Below are 16,279 nucleotides of genomic sequence, written 5' to 3'. Positions count from 1 at the left end.
TACAGATGCAGGGAAGTGCTGACTGGAAGAGCATGCACGGCTTGATACCAGCAGCACAAGGCTGCCAGGTGTAGTGGTGTAGTGTCAGAAAACTGTGGGAGAGGGAGGGGGGATGGGAGTTGAAAAGGAGAAGAGCAGAGAAGGGGAGAGACCAGTGGATACCTTGGCAGAGGGTAGTGCACAGTAGGGTAAGAGGTGGTGAATTGGGAGGAGGTGACAGGACAGAGGGGATAGAAATTGTTGGGTGGAATGTGTGAGGAAAGTAGGTTGCCATAGGTTGAGACTGCGATAATTTTGGCAGCAGAGAATGCGTTGTAAGTATAACTCCCGTCTGTACAGTTCAGAAAAGCTTTTATGGAGGGGAGAGTTCATATGGCCCAGGTTGAGAAACGACCTTTGAAAGAAATGCACATTATGTTCAATTACACATTGTGCCACAGGATGGTCCACTTTCCTCTTGGCAACAGTTTGGCAGTTGCCGTTCATCTTGTTGGACATTTGATTGGTAGTAACGCCAATTTAAAAAGCTGTGTAATGATTGCAGTAGGTATGATACGACATGGTTGCTTTCCCAGCCAGGCAGCAGAGCGATCGTCCCTGTGGAAGACTCAAGTGCATGACCTGCTCAATCCACCCACCCAGCACTTCCTATACCAATCCTATCAGAGGCTTATCCTACTCCATCAGAGACCACACCACTTTTGAGAGCAGCAATGTCATGTACCAGTTGGCCTGTACAGCTTTTTATATTGATATGACTATGCACAAGCTGTGTACCTGGGTGAAACATCACTGCCAAACTGTGGTCAAGAGCAAAATGGACCACCCTGTGGCAAAACATGCAGCCAAACTTAATATGCATGATTTCAGTGCTTGTTACACCACACGGGCCATCTGGATCCTCCCCTCCACCACCAACTTTTCTGAACTGTGCTGATGGGAGTTATCCTAACTTTAATCTATGGCCCCCCAAGGTTTCGTAGTTCTTTCGTGAGTTTGTGCATGGCACACACAGGACCCTGAAACATTGTAGTCCATTCTTCCTTCCTGGCCTGCATTCCCTTGCCCCCCACCCCCTCCCATCCCTCCCTCCATATCCTCACTCCTTCCCCTCTGTGCCCTCCTCCTTCCTCTCTCTTGGTGTTTTTATGTACATCAACCTGGCTATCTACCTGTTTTCCTGTATTTCTTCCAGTTTTTGTTCCCATTGCCTTTTCCTTTCCATTCTTTCATTTTGACATTTTTTGTCCCCCTTTGGGGTTTGACTTCTAAATTTTCTCTCTGTTGTGAGAGCCATTTGGGGAAGAGCTCACTCCATAGCCTCTATGGTGTGGCTTACTTTCCCCCTATTTACCCTCTTCCTTACCTGCCATAGTCACCCCCCCCCCCCCCCCCGTCTGCCCTTCTCAGTTACCAGCACATGTAGCATGGGGATGTTATGTAACCATCTGGATGAGGCCCCTTGACAACATAGGGATCACATTTCTGATAGTTGAGCTGTTGCCTCCCCATGTGTGCCTAGGAGTGGTTGCTTGTGTGGTCCATATGGATGTTGTTAGTACATGGATCCCATTTTGTGCCACATTCTAAGCAATAGCCATCAGGGTCCACCTGGACTCTGTGGTCATGGTTTTCAGTCTGTATCTCCCTCCTGACAGGCCACCTACACCCACTGCCCTAACTGCTCTCCTTCGGCAACTACCCCATCCGTTCTCCTCCTGTGAGTTTTAATCCCCATCACCCTTTGTGGAGCAGTGCTTTTTATTCTAATCATGGGCTCCTCATTGACCAGTTTCTTGTGGATCACGACTTGTGCCCTCATAATGATGGTTCCCCTACTCATTTTAGTCCCACATATGGCTTTCTCTGCCATTGATCTTTTGCTCATTCCTCTCCCCTTCTTCCTTCTGTACACTAGTTGCCACATTATGACCTCTGCAATAGTGACCACTTCCCCTTGATTCTTTCATTCCCTTTCCACCTCCTGATGGCCAAGTTGCCCCACTGTACTTTCCATGATGCTTATTCGCCTATATGTACCTCCCAGGTCTGGTTTATACCATCTTTGTCAGATTGTATTGATAAAGTCATTTGTGATATATCTGATAAGATAATTCGTTGTGCCAACGTTGTTGCTGCCTACTTGATGGGCCCTGTTCACTGCTGACCAGTTCCATGGTGTACTACGGCCATTACCACCATTGTCCACAATCATTGTCATACCTTGCAGTGTATTAAGCAGTGCTCATCCTCTGGTGGTCTTATTACCATTAAACATCTTCATGTCAAAGCTCATTACTTAATGAAACAAAGCAAGTGGGTGTGCTGGGAATGCTTTGTCACTTCCCTATGTTCTTCTGTCCTTTCATCACAGGTGTGGGCTACACTCCGCACCCTTTGAGGTTGTCAATGACCATCATCTGTTCTGTGTCTTGCCCTTCCATGTAACCTTGGTATGGATCCATCAGTTCTCGCAGAACACTTTATAACGCAGTTTGTGACAGCATTAGCCTCATATCCAGCTGCCTTCCTCATCTGGCAACAGTGAGCTGACGCTTCCCACTCATGTTTTACCCCTAGTCAGGTGGAATCCTACAATGAATCTTTTACTGAATGGAACTTCTTCTGGCCCCCTCTTCTTCCCACAACTCAGCCCCTGGTCTTGATTCCATCCATAACCAATTGCTTGTACATCTCAGTCCTCTACAACAAGTCCTCTACAACAGTATCTCCTCCAAGTGTTTCATTGTATTTGGCTCCGAGGCATTTTCCCCTCACAATGGAGAGACAGTATTGTGGTTCCTGCCCTTAAAGGGACCACACCATAGTTCAGGTCTAAAAAAATCGATTTTTGGTTTTCACCATATTTCGATAGATTGAGGTTTTATTTAAGTACTCTGAAAAGGATTTTGCGAAAAACATTTTTTTTTTCAAGCATTTAAAGAGCATTTTCCTACCACATGTGTTTATGTGCTGTGTCCACTTTTCTGTCAGCCACTTTTCTGCATATATTTTAGATCTTTATATCCCCTACATTGTATATTAGGTTCTTCCCCCCCCCCCCCCCCCCCCCCAAGTGTGTTGACTATTCTTAGAATGCAACAGTCGGTATTCTTTTGTTTCTACTGTTTGTAAACAACATGCTTTCAAACACGCGGTTAGTTTTGTTTAAGTGTGATTGCAAGTAGTTGTTATACTTACGTTTACAGTGCTTGTTTACGTATCTTTTTTCGTGTTTATTGAAAATGATGAAATGTAAAGGCATTTTCAAGAAACGACAATTTAAAGGAAACATGTTTAGAAAGTTTTCTGTACAAGAGGTTATGTCACCTGGCAACAATGTTTCTAATTGTAATTCTTCAACAAGTGCATCATCAAAGAAGCTCTCATCATTTCAAGAGAGTTACAATGAATTTACTGTAAGTGACAATGGATGCAGTAACATTATTATAAATTTGAGAGTATTATCAGATGTAATTTCTAAATTTGTACAATGTAGACAGTGTGGTGAGTCACAGAGTGTGAAAATTTGTGAGTGTGCCAGTGGGAGAAAAGGCCTAGCAATTGGTTTGGATTTAATTTTCACTAAATGCTCAGCTGTGATTTCATTTATGAGTTCTTCAAAACCAGATGCAAGTAGCCCTTATGAAATCAATACTAGATTAGTGTATGCCATACAATCCATTGGCAAGGGCATGGCTGCAGGGAGAACATTTTGTTCAGTGATGAACTTACATCAACAACCAAATAAATTTGAAAAACTGACTGCAATATTAGAGAAAGCTGTATGTGAGGTCAGTGAGGAAAGCATGAAACTGGCTGTTAGGGAAGTAGTGGAAAAAAAATGATTGATGTTCAGATATTGCAGTTGCACTTGATGGAAGTTGGCAGAAAAGAGGACATACTTCTAAATATTGCAAATGTTGTAAAGTCAATGAACATAAAGAAAACAATTGTGTGGCTAATTTCAGAGGAACAAGTGGTGGTATGGAAGTTCATGAAGTACAACAAATATTTCATCGCTCTGTAGAAACAAGATACATATGATACACTAAATATTTGGGCAATGGTGACAGCAATGTGGTGAACTCTAAGCCACATGGAGATGCCATTATTATCAAAATAGAATGTGTAGGCCATGTTCAAAAATGTTTGGGAACAAGGCTGAGAAAACTAACTGTTGATATGGGACGAAAAAAATTAGAAGATAGAAAATTGTTGAAGACAGGGTTGGTTAACTAAACTGAAATAGAAAACTTGCAGGTATACTATGAGCAGGATATTAGGGGAAATAAAGAAAATCTGGAGGCAATGAAGAGAGATGTTTGGGCCATATTCTTCCATAAGTCCTCTACTGATGATAAGCCATGTCACTGATAGTGTCCATCAGGAGAAAATTCGTGGTGCAAATACAATAGGGCTCAGGCAACTGGAGAATCTTATTCTCACCAGCATGTTCTTCCTGCTGCTGTTATTACAGCAATTAAACCTATTTTCAGAGACTTGGCTCTTCCTGACCTTCTAAGGAAGTGTCTGCATGGGCAGACACAGAACCCAAATGAATGTTTAAACAGCATAATTTGGAACTGCCTTCCTAAAACTGTATTTGTAGGCATGCATACAATGAAAGTAGGAGTTCATGATGCTGTTATTACATTCAGTTGTGATAATATTGGAAAGTGTTCAGTACTGAAAAAGCTGGGAATTAATCCTGGTGAAAGTATGATCACTGGGCTGCAACATTGTGATAAAATGAGGATAGCCGATGCAGACAGGTCTGCATCTAATATGGCCAAGAAAGCAAGAAAAACACTCAGGAAGGTGAAAAAGAAGCTGAAAGACCTGCTAGAGGCCAAAGAAGGGCCATCATATGCAGCATGACAGTTTTAATTAAATGTAAGTAACAAATTTCAAAAGTTTTTTCTCTGAAGCCAATTTCCCACAAACTAAAATTTTCAGTACATGTGCCCCATTATATCAGAAACTATCATAGATAAACGAATGAATTTTTCAGAGACTCTGCATAACATAAAAAGCCACCTCTGGTACTACATTCATTAATATTCCCCCATTAGGAAGTCCACAAAAAATATTTTCTGCAGAAAAAACTTAATTTTTTTTAATACATTTAAAAAAAGTATTTCTTAAAAACTATAAAGTGGATAAAGTATATTTAATACTGTTGACTCTATTAGCATCATGTAACATAATGTAAAAATATTAAGGTCCTGCATCAATTAGTTTTTTCAGAAATGGGTTAGATACTTGCCTAAATTAACATGGGTTAGAGATTCAGGGTGTGGACCCCTTAAGCGTGGCAAGGATCTATCATTCCTTCATAGTTACCAGCCCATTAGTCTGACCAATGTCCCTTGCAAGTTACTTACATGGATGGCAGCTTGTTGGCTCAGTTAGGTCCTCAGATCTTGGGACCTTTTGTCTCCTTACCAGTGTGACTTTTGGGGTGGGAGGGAGGGGGCGAGGGTCCGTCAGCTTTGATTGGAAACTGCATTTTAGCAGGCCTTTCCTTAGCATTGTCACATTTTTCTATGATCTTCGTAAGGCATATGATACAGCTTTTTTTGGGTCATCACACTACTTATGCTCCTCAAGTGTGGTCTGCAGGCCCTCCCAATTTTTATTCACCAGTTCGTGTCCCACCAATTGTTCAAAGTTTGGGTGGGCTCTAATCTTAATTCTCCACAGACCAAGGAGAATGATGTTGCACTGGGTTCCATATTAAGTGTCCTTTTTCTCATCATTGTTAATACACTTGTCACCTCCACCAGACTGTTGGTCGCCCCTGCGCTGTACCTGGGTGATTTCTGCATTTGGGCTAGCTCCCACTTGGTGGTCTCTGCAGAACAACAGCTCCAGAGTGCGATCCAGCACACTTCCACATGGACATTCCATACTGTTTTTTATTCTCTCCCCTTAAGTCAAGGGCGGTGCATTTCTGTCACTGTACTATGGTCCATCCTGATCCGGACTCTACCTTGATGCTCACTGCCTGGTTGTGGGCCCCCAGTTCTGTTTCATGGGTCTTCTCTTTGAGAAAAATCATACTTGGTTTCCTCATATCCGCTTTCTGAAGGTTGGCAGTTTTTGTAAACTCAATTTCCTTCCCTTCCATGGGGCAAAGATCATTTGACCCTTGACTATCTTTATCAGGCATTAGTTCTGTCTCATCTCAACTGTAGTTGTCAAGTTTATGAATCAGGTGCTCCTTCCATGCTGCTTCATTTGAGCCCAATTCACCATCGTGATATCCGTTTAGCCACTGGTGCCTTTTGCTCTAGCCCTGTTGATGGTCTTCTCATTGGTGCTGAGATCCTTCTGCTTTCGGTTTAGCAATTCCAGCTCCTGGTTCCCTATGCCATCACTATCCTTTCTTCCCCTGTTCACCCCCTACTATTATGTTCTTTTCATGGCTTCAGGATGTTGCCTGCTTGCTGCCCGCCCTCAGGTGGGTTTACCAATGGGCTTTGCCTCACTTCTCTCCATTGCGATTTCAATGTCCCCTCCTTGCACTCTTGGTTAGTTCTTCAGCCCCAGATTTGGATGGATCTCTCTGTGGTCCGAAAGCCTCCATTGCTCCAATGGTGTTCCATTGTTTGTTCTACCTGCTCTTATGGGAGATGGGATAGGCCTTCATGTCTTCTGTGGGCATGGAACCGTATCTTGCCTGTCAAGGGCGAGGTGTTTACTGCAGAATCAGTGGCTGTCTATCGGGCAGCTACTGTATTAAACAGTGCTCTCTCACCTGAGTTTCGTTATGTACAGACTCAATAAGTAGCCTTCAGGCTATCGCTCGGTGTTTCTCCCATCACCCTTTGGTTTCTGCCATCCATGACCTTCTCGCAAACCTTGATGTTGTGACCTGTTTGGTTATTTTCTTTTGGATTCCCACCTATTTGGGTATCCCAGGTAATGAACTTGCTGATCAACTGGCTAGGGAGGGGTGGAGGGGGGAAGCAGCCACCTACTCACCATTCTCCATGACCTCTTGGGGGCAGATTTATAGCTTTATGTCGAATCCCATTTTGCTCAATAGTGAGCTGGACCGACTCTGGGGTCAGGGGGGGGGGGGGGGGGGGAGGAGGTGGGGTGGCTATCTACCTGTCTAAAAAACATCGTACAGTCAAGAGTACTCCCATCACATAGTGTTCTTCTCTCCACCTCTCCCAGGGGGAATCTACCTTTGTGTGCTGTCTTCATATTGGTCATACTGGATTGACCCATGGTTTTTTACTTTGCAATGAACCACCCACCCCCCTTTGTAGCTGCTAGGCCCCCTTACTGTGACCCATATTTTGCTGGGCTGTCCCCACCTTTTGGCTCTTCACACTAAGTATGCCCTCCAACCTTACTTGTCCTGGGTGTTATGGGACGATCTGCACATGGTTAAATCTGTCCTCGGTGTTCTTCACAAAAGTGGTTTGTCATCCAGATTTAAGTCTTTGAATTTCTCTCTGGAGCTGGAATCCTTCAGCTTTGGTTATGGGGGCCTTGGCCTTATCTCCACACCAGGTGGGTTCTGCCCCCCTTTTTTCTTATGTTTTGTGTGGTCTTTTATGCCATTTTGTTTCCTCTTTTCATTTGTCTTTCCCCCTGGTATGTCTCCATTATGTTATCATCATGGTATGGTGTAGTGATCAGGAAGGGTTGGTGACAGTGTTGATGTGCCATTACATGTGGTGTTTCAGAGGCACCCCTGCTCTTGCTGCCCTCCATCCTCCAGTTTTTTCCTCTTCCTGTTGGTTTGATATTCCTTTTACCTCTTGATTTGCCAATTTTCTTTCTCCTTGACTGGACTGTGCTGTTTTTGTTGTTCCATCCACAAATCATAGGACCATTGCCCCCTCTACTTGGCTCTCTCCCCCAAAAAACCAACCAAACAGCCATCGACCTACGGTACATTACTGTCCCCATGCACTACACCCAACAGCTTCAACCACCTCTGTCCTGTCACCTCCTTCCAATTCATGTCTACTCATCCTCACTGTGCTCTGCTCTTTGCTAACCCCCCACCTGTCTTTGCCCCTTCTCTGCATTTCCATTTTTCCACTCCCCCTTCATGTCCTCACCCCCTCCTCTCTCACAGCCTCCTGACACTGCACCTTGCAGCCTTGTCTTGCTGCCAGAAACGCCCTGCACACTTCACCAGGAATCGCTCTTCTCTTCCCCTCTCCTGTACCCTGCTATTCCCCTCCTTCCCCATTCCACTCCAGATTGCTACTTTTGTTCAATGTAACAGTTGCATTTTGGCTGGAGTGGCCAGAGATAGTTGTGTGTGCAAGATGTGCTTGCTTCTGTGAGTGTGTGTGTGTGTGTGTGTGTGTGTGTGTGTGTGTGTGTGTGTGTGTGTCTTTTTCCTTTCTGAAGAAGAGTTTGGCCAAACCTCAGCATGTAAAGCATGTAACAATCTTGTCATTGTGCTTGTTTGTAACTCAACATGTCATGTTCATGGTGATTAACAATCTATCCTTTTCATAATATTTTTGATATTCCAATCTGGACTTTGCATTGTTTGGTTTTACCCAATGGCTTTTCTTCCATCCCACAATACTGTGATGTTTTCCTTTGTTACTGTTCTCTAAAGCATTACTCTACACAGTGTCTGTCCTTTCTATTCTGTGTTTTTTCATTGCTTTTCAAATTGCACATGCTCTGAAGACAGAGCTACACTGTATCAGTGACGTCATCCACAGACAACCCACCAACATGACCTCATGGATTGCTGGTGTGGCACATCATACTCAAAATTCTTCCTCCCAATAATTATAATTATTCCTATTGATCCCATTTCCTCCCTCATCCTTGCATATTTTCGTGTGTTATTTTTCATAGATACCTGTACCACATGAACTTGTGAAGCTTGATCTAATCACCCCCCCCCCCCCCCCCTCGCTCTCTCTCTTTATATCGCACCACACACATACTCCTGTTCCATCCTTTTTCCCATGTGTTTGCACGTTTTATTCATTGACGTACATAACCATGAATTTTTACGTATTTGTGCATAATTTTACGTATTTGTGCCTATTTTTGGGTGTCTACATATTTTTACATGTCTTTTTTTATGCTGCTCCCCTCACAACCACTTAAAACCTCTTTATTTTCCCATTTGCTCCATCATTTCCTGTTTCCTATGTGCTATGCTTGCCACAGTGAACCTCTGCTCCATCTTTGTACACCAGCTCAGAAAAATATCCCTTTCCCTGGCTAAAACTCAGTCCCACTGCCTGTTCTTCTCTCTTGTACCGTAAAATCCAGCAATCAACCACACAGCTATCTTCATTCCTTCAACCAGTGTCCCAAAATGAACTGAGGGTGCCTTCTGGATCTAATAGACAGTCTTCATTGACATAGACAGGAACAACGATTTATATCCTGCTGCTTGCCAAGGTGTCCACAGCTTGACCACAGCTCATCCTCCTTGTGGTATTTGGGGGTGCCATAGAGCCACTGTTATCTGCACTAGCTTGCCTCCATGAGCCATGTGATACAAGCACGTCTTCCCAGTGTTCCTCTACTGAATGATCGTATTGGATGCCACCCAGCAAGTTGCCAGTGAGTGTGGGAATGTGCGAGTTCTTGTTCCAGTTTGAAAGTTTGACATCAGTGTTCACCAAGAGCAATCCATCAGAATGCAGTGCTTGCCAGTTAGAGCCAAGACGTCGATAGTGTAGCAGATTTGGACTTTGCTCATGGCAGTGTTTCCTTACTGTGACACATTGTCTCTACTGAGACTATACCTTCAAGGACTGTTTTGAGTAGCTCAATTTCTCATCAGACCTGGGTGGTCTTTCAGTCACATTCATTCAGAATGTTCAGTTGCTGTGCAGGCCCTAATGGTAATGTGTAATCTCTTGTGTTAGTAATAAAGTTCTTAGTTACCTGGGCACATTTCTCTTCTTATAGCATGCATCACCTGCACAATATACATAATAAAACACACCAGCAAGTGACTTAGGTGCCAAACCTCAGGAATCTCTTGTGACGCCAGACATACCATTGGTGCCATAATTGTTGCCACAGACAACAGTTAACTGCAGCAGTTCAAAGCCTGGTGGCTGTTCCACATACATCTGGCATTTGCCATGCACAAAATTATCATTATCCCTGTTGTGACTTAGCAAGACAGCCAAGTCACAACGAGAGGAAGCTGAAATGCAAGCGTTTAATTACACGCTGACTGGCGCGAGGTCTGAAACAGGATACGTAATGAATGCTATAAAGAAAAGTACGTAGCTGCTGGAATACTTAACTTTAATCCACAATTGTAGAACATCGCTCTTGATGATACATGTTATAACCACAATATATATAGCAAAGGATTATGACGCCTTGCTAGGTCGTAGCAGTTGTAGCTGAAGGCTATGCTAACTATCATCTCGGCAAATGAGAGCGTAGTTGTCAGTGAACCATTGCTATGAACGTCGGCTGTACAACTGGGGCGAGTGCCAGTACGTCTCTCTAGACCTGCCGTGTGGTGGCGCTCGGTCTGCAGTTACTGACAGTGGCGACACGCGGGTCCGACGTATACTAACGGACCGCGGCCGATTTAAATGCTACCACCTAGCAAGTGTGGTGTCTGGCGGTGACACCACAATCCCAATGTGTATTTCACCACCATATAGAACTTATCAGGCACATGAAAGCTTCTGAAACACTGACAAGTATGTGAACTAAAAGTAAAGGCTTTACAAAAGGAAAGTACTTGTAACAGTTGTAAGTCACACTGCTGACACTCATTGCTATATAAAAAGGCCATTGCAAATAAGTTTTGTGCTGTAGCTAGTCTGTGTGAATCAGCCAGGGTCAAGGTAAAACTTGCAATTTACATATGTGAGCCCAGCTTTCCCAACGTAAACAGTTAATAAAATTGAAAAGAAAATTCAAAGGCACATTGACAAAAGCTAGGAAGTTTTTGCTTCCTACTGGATATATGTAATGGAACAAATAAAATCCTTTCTATGAAGAAGTTGCTGCAACTGCTAATTCTGGTAAAAGTGCTATGCCTTAGGGCACACACAGTGAGACCCAATAAAAGCTTTCGTTTGCTGATAATGTCATTAGATGTTTCAGTCATACAACGCAGAAAGTAAATTGATTACAGGGCAGGAGTTGGAAGGATAAGTTTGTGAATTTCGGTTAGGTAGATGCAGAATAAGTGTACAAGTGGAATAATGATTCAAAGAAAAAGTTGTCATTGAAAGAAATAACATGTGATGTAATGAGGAGATAAATGCTCAAAACTTTTTTTTTTCTGTGGCTTACTTTGTCAGTCACAAGAAGTTAGTTGTACCAAGAGTGTGAATGCCATTTTCACCATTTGACTGCAGCAAAATTGGGCAATAAAGTCATACCATACTTCATATAAAGCCTGTAGTCACTGGATTTGGCTCTGGGACCATTTCCTGGAGAAAAATTTCTCTTTAGTTCTCAGTTTGTACACAGGTAACCATTGACTTCTAGATAGCTTTTATATGAAGTGCCTTGTGTGACAATGTAGATTAGTGCAACAATTGTCATTTATTGTCAGTATGGATTTAATGTGAATTCATACTTTGTAGAATTTCAGGTGAATACATTTCATTGTAAATAAAGCTGTCCTAATTGAGCATACCACACCATAAATAATTTTATGTTTTGTACCAAAATTAAATACCTTTGAAATAATTCAAATCTCTTTTTAACAAAGTAGCAAGTCTTTCTGGCAAATGGAAGGAATTTCGAGTTCAGAACAATAAAATCTATTGTAACTGCAATCCAGCTGCAGCCTGCTAAGAAGGAAATATTTTCTGTTTTGATTTAATGGAGAGCCCGTCTCACTTGATAAGCTTTCCGAGAAAATGAGGTTTTGACCTACAATTAAAATTATTTTGTGATTGATATTTCAGGGAGTCATGTAATAGAGGCCAGCCACCACTCAGGTTGAGATCTTTCTCGGGTGCCATGTGTCAGTTGTTTTGCTTGTTTTGAAAGGGCATGCAATGCCTTGTGAAACATAGCTGGATGCATGGTGGCAACAATACCCCCATCACTGCAACCTGTCAATTGCGGGCTGGCAACAATACCCTCATCACTTTAATCTGTCAATCGCAAATTAACTTTAACTGTAGTATAGTTCCAAACATTCAGATGGGATGACCATATATTCTTGTTGATTATGGATAATAAGTTAATATAAATTGGTATTTAATTTTTGAGCCACTTAATAGAGAAGTGTACTCATACATTTTAAAGGAGTAATTTTATGTTTCAGTTTCCTGAAGATCCATTAAAATTTGAGAAGCTTGATTTCAATATGAATGAAGGTCCAGAACTTAATTTTCATCTGGATGCCTCTGAACACAATGTAAGTTTTCACATCTACCTTGAATTATATATGAAGTGCAATAACTGTACCTTAAAGTGTAATGTTAAATAATCATTGAACATTAACCACTATAACCTATAGCATCAGTAATTTATCAGACTGTTTGTAGAATTTCAGGTGACTTAAGTTATTTTGCTGTATTATATGTTAGCTGTTATGGATAGTATTCGAATAAAGCTTGAAATGAATATAACATTGAGCATTTTCATGTTTTCTTTGTGCAATGACTGCTCCATCAAATTTTGGGCATGTGGCTATATTATAAATTCTTTTTCCTTTTCCATTCTGGTCATGTATCATTCAACCATTTTCAAAATGAGCCAGGTGACTGACATTACAGCACAAGCTCCATTCTTTTAAGCTCAGACCAAGACACTGTGCATGCAGCAACAAATACACATGTGCCAGAGACAATGATCAGCAGCAAAGAAGTACACATGTGACTGAATTAGATCTGTGGCTATGTGCTCAATTCTTGCTGGGAAGTTTATGTATCACTGTGAACTGCACTGTGGTGACATGTTTGCAAGTTTATTAAAGAAAGTGCCAGATTCTATGATTTATCCAAACTGAAACTGCCATCTCTATTAATAAAATTTCTCATCAAATGTATTTCAACTTATTCTTTCACCAGCAAGTACCACATAGATGAAGATGCCACAAGAATTTTGACATTTTCATACAACATAGAGTGAGGGGTAACAATATAGTGCTCTGCCACAGCTGAGTTACTGGGTCGTGAGAGCCAAGTGTACCTATAGTGCTCAATGTGTCTTTCATAAACAGTGAAAGTCTCCTGTGCGATGTATGAAAGGCCACACTCTCAGGGGATCTTGAAAACCCATGTTCCAGAGCATCAGATAATCTTTAATGAAATGCAAGAGTGCTGCTGCATTCAGTAGAACGCGAAAAATTACTTTTACTCTGGGTTTGATGAGGTTCCGTCTTATTTCTGAAAGTATGTTTCCCACCTATGGCAGAAAAAGCATGGATTTAGATTTTTCTGCATCTTCTTCTGTGCCCCCTATGTCCACTTTTTGCTTCATTCATTGTGCATTACTTTGAAAATACTTATTGACTTCAAAAAGTCTGTTACAGGGTTTGTATAAAAAGTATTGAAACTGAATATTTCTGATGTGACTGCACTTTGCAGCGCACATTCGCCCAGGTGGATTAGTGGTTGGGGATGTCTGGCCAAAAAAGTGCAGTGTGCCTGTCACCTGCAGACTCTTGTCTCGGCAGCATCGTGCATTGAGAGGACACGTTGCAAAGTCATTGGTTGTGGCGCAACATGCAGCAAATGCTTGAGCAATGTTATGCCATCAAGTTCGGTGTGAAACTAGGAAAATCGGGTATGGAAACATTAGATATGTGTCGGTAAGCCTATGGCAATGGTTGTCTGTCAGAAGTCCAGGTTTTCAGGTGGGTGAAGAGCTTTAAAGAGGGCCAGATATTGTTGAAGAGCCATCAGGATGGCTTTCAGTTTTGATCTGCTCATGTAAGCCTTTTTTTGGACGTGAGGATGTTATGGTGTGCCATTCGACACTCATGAGCTTTGTCTCCGGGTCATACTGAAACACCCAGGTTTTGTCTCTAGTGATAATGTTATCTAAAAATTTCGGATCAGCTTCAAGGCTCTGGAGATTGTCTTGGCAGGTGTCCACACATGCTTTCGAACATCTGATAAAATCTTCAGGACCATCTTGGCGCAGATCTTCCTCATAGACAATTCTTTGGTGGTGGTGGTGTTGTGCACTGTCATTTTATCAAGTCTGAGATCATTTGCTGTCATCCCGACACTCACCTGATGATCAGTGTTCAATACAACGTGCACACAGTCAATGTTTTTGTCTGCTTGTGTCTGTATGTGTGGATGGATATGTGCGTGTGTGCGAGTGTATACCTGTCCTTTTTTCCCCCTAAGGTAAGTCTTTCCGCTCCCGGGATTGGAATGACTCCTTACCCTCTCCCTTAAAACCCACTTCCTTTCGTCTTCCCCTCTCCTTCCCTCTTTCCTGATGAGGCAACAGTTTGTTGCGAAAGCTTGAATTTTGTGTGTATGTTTGTGTATCTATCGACCTGCCAGCGCTTTTGTTTGGTGGTAGTGTCACATACACAAGGTATAAAAGGGCAGGCATTGGCGGAGCTGTCAGTTGAACTAAAGTGATTCATGCAAGAAGGTGTGTGACGTGATAGTGGCCGCACAATGGAAACTATCAGACTTCGAACATGGAATTTTAGTTGGAACTAGATTCGTGGGACATTCCAGTCGGGAAATCATTTGAGAATTCAGTATTCTGAGATCCACAGTATGAATAGTGTGCCAAGAATACAAAATTTCAATGGGTCCTTCGGTCCAAGGTCCAACCAGAGTTATCACTGGAAATGGTTATGTTCTGCTGCGTCAGTCATCCATGGACTTCATGTTCCCAGATCATGATAGAATTCTCATGGATGACAATGCTCCACGTCAGTGGGCCACAATTGTTCATGAATGGTTTGAAAATATTCTGGAGAATTTAAGCAAGTGATTTTGCTATCCAGATCGCATTACATGAACCACATCTAACATTTCTGGGACATAACCGAGATATCAGTTTTTGAACAAAATTCTTCGCCAGCAACACTTCAGCAATTGTAGGTGACAATAGAGCCAGCATGGCTCAATATTTCTGCAGGGGCTTACAAAGACCTTTTGCGTCCATGGCACATCGAGTTACTGTGGCACACTGGGCAAAAGAAGGTTTGACATGATATTCAGAGGTATCCCATAACTTTTGTCACTTCATTGTAGTATTTACAACAGTGGAGGGATTTAAATCAAATAAATTAAGAAGTCACAGTACTGGTCCTCTGTGGCACACACAACAGGTCAGAACACTGTTACAAAACAAAACAAATAAAGGATGCCATATTTAAGAGAATGCAAAATGCCGAAGGTTGGCCAAATTTTACAGACACTCTAAATTTAGCACGAATTTCAGTGTGAGATGCTTTTAATAGCTTCCACAACAAACCTCATACTCAAAGTCTGGTACAAAATCCAAAGTGGTTCTGGTCGTATGTGAAGTACACCAACGACCAGATACCATCAGTACTTTCACTGTGCTGTGGTAATGTTACCAATGACTGTGCCTATATATGGTTTTCTGAAATATCTTTCAAGCAAAGAAAATGAAGTAAATATTCTGGAATTCGAATCGTGAATTTCTGCCTACATGAGTAGGGATCTTCATTGTAGTGAAGCAGCTTAAATCACTTAATAAAGGCAAGCCTTCCAGTCCAGATTGAATACCAATTAGATTCCTTTCAAAGTATGCTGATATAATAGCCTTCATTCTTAGCAGTTATATACAGCCACTTGGTCGATGAAAGATATGTATCTGAAGACTGGAAGGTTGTACAGGTCACACCAATACTCACGAAAGGAAGTAATAGTAATCCAATGAATTGCACACCCATTTTACTGATGTCAGTTTGCAGAAGGATTTTGGAACATACACTATATTTAAACATTATGAATGACCTCAAGGAATATGATCTGTTGACTCAGTCACCATGGATTCAGAAAATATTATTCTAGTGAAACAAAATTAGCTCTTCATTTACCTGAACTAATGACTGCTATCAACAAAGGATCTCAAGTTGATTCCATAGTTGTAGATTTGCAAAAGATTTTTCATAGCATTTCTCACACGCAGTTTGTAATAGCAGTTTCTAATCAGATTGCATGCCGAAGGAATATCGTTTCAGTTGTGCGCGTGAATTTGTGATTTCCTGACAGAAAGGTCACGTTTGTAGTAATTGATGGAAAGTTGCGAAGTAAAACAGAAGTGATATCTGACATTCCCCAAGGAAATGTTACAGGCCCGCTGCTGTTCCTAATCTTTGTAA

The 16,279-nt window shown here is 42.0% G+C and overlaps 1 protein-coding gene across 5 annotated transcripts in view; it reads left to right on the top strand.

The window, feature by feature from the left end:
• Window positions 1–16,279, top strand: part of LOC126427104 (zinc finger protein 708-like) — a 171,137-nt gene that overhangs the window by 52,547 nt on the left and 102,311 nt on the right. For all 5 annotated transcript variants that reach the window (XM_050089316.1, XM_050089317.1, XM_050089315.1 and 2 more), the window contains exon 4: window positions 12,272–12,364. In XM_050089316.1, coding sequence (XP_049945273.1) covers window positions 12,272–12,364 — 93 coding nt within the window. The remainder of the gene's footprint in view (window positions 1–12,271; window positions 12,365–16,279) is intronic.

Source organism: Schistocerca serialis, chromosome 11 (genome assembly GCF_023864345.2).
Source record: "Schistocerca serialis cubense isolate TAMUIC-IGC-003099 chromosome 11, iqSchSeri2.2, whole genome shotgun sequence".
Lineage (NCBI taxonomy): Eukaryota > Metazoa > Arthropoda > Insecta > Orthoptera > Acrididae > Schistocerca > Schistocerca serialis.
The sequence above is the reverse complement of the archived record's forward strand: the minus strand, read 5'-3'. Positions and strand labels throughout refer to the sequence as shown.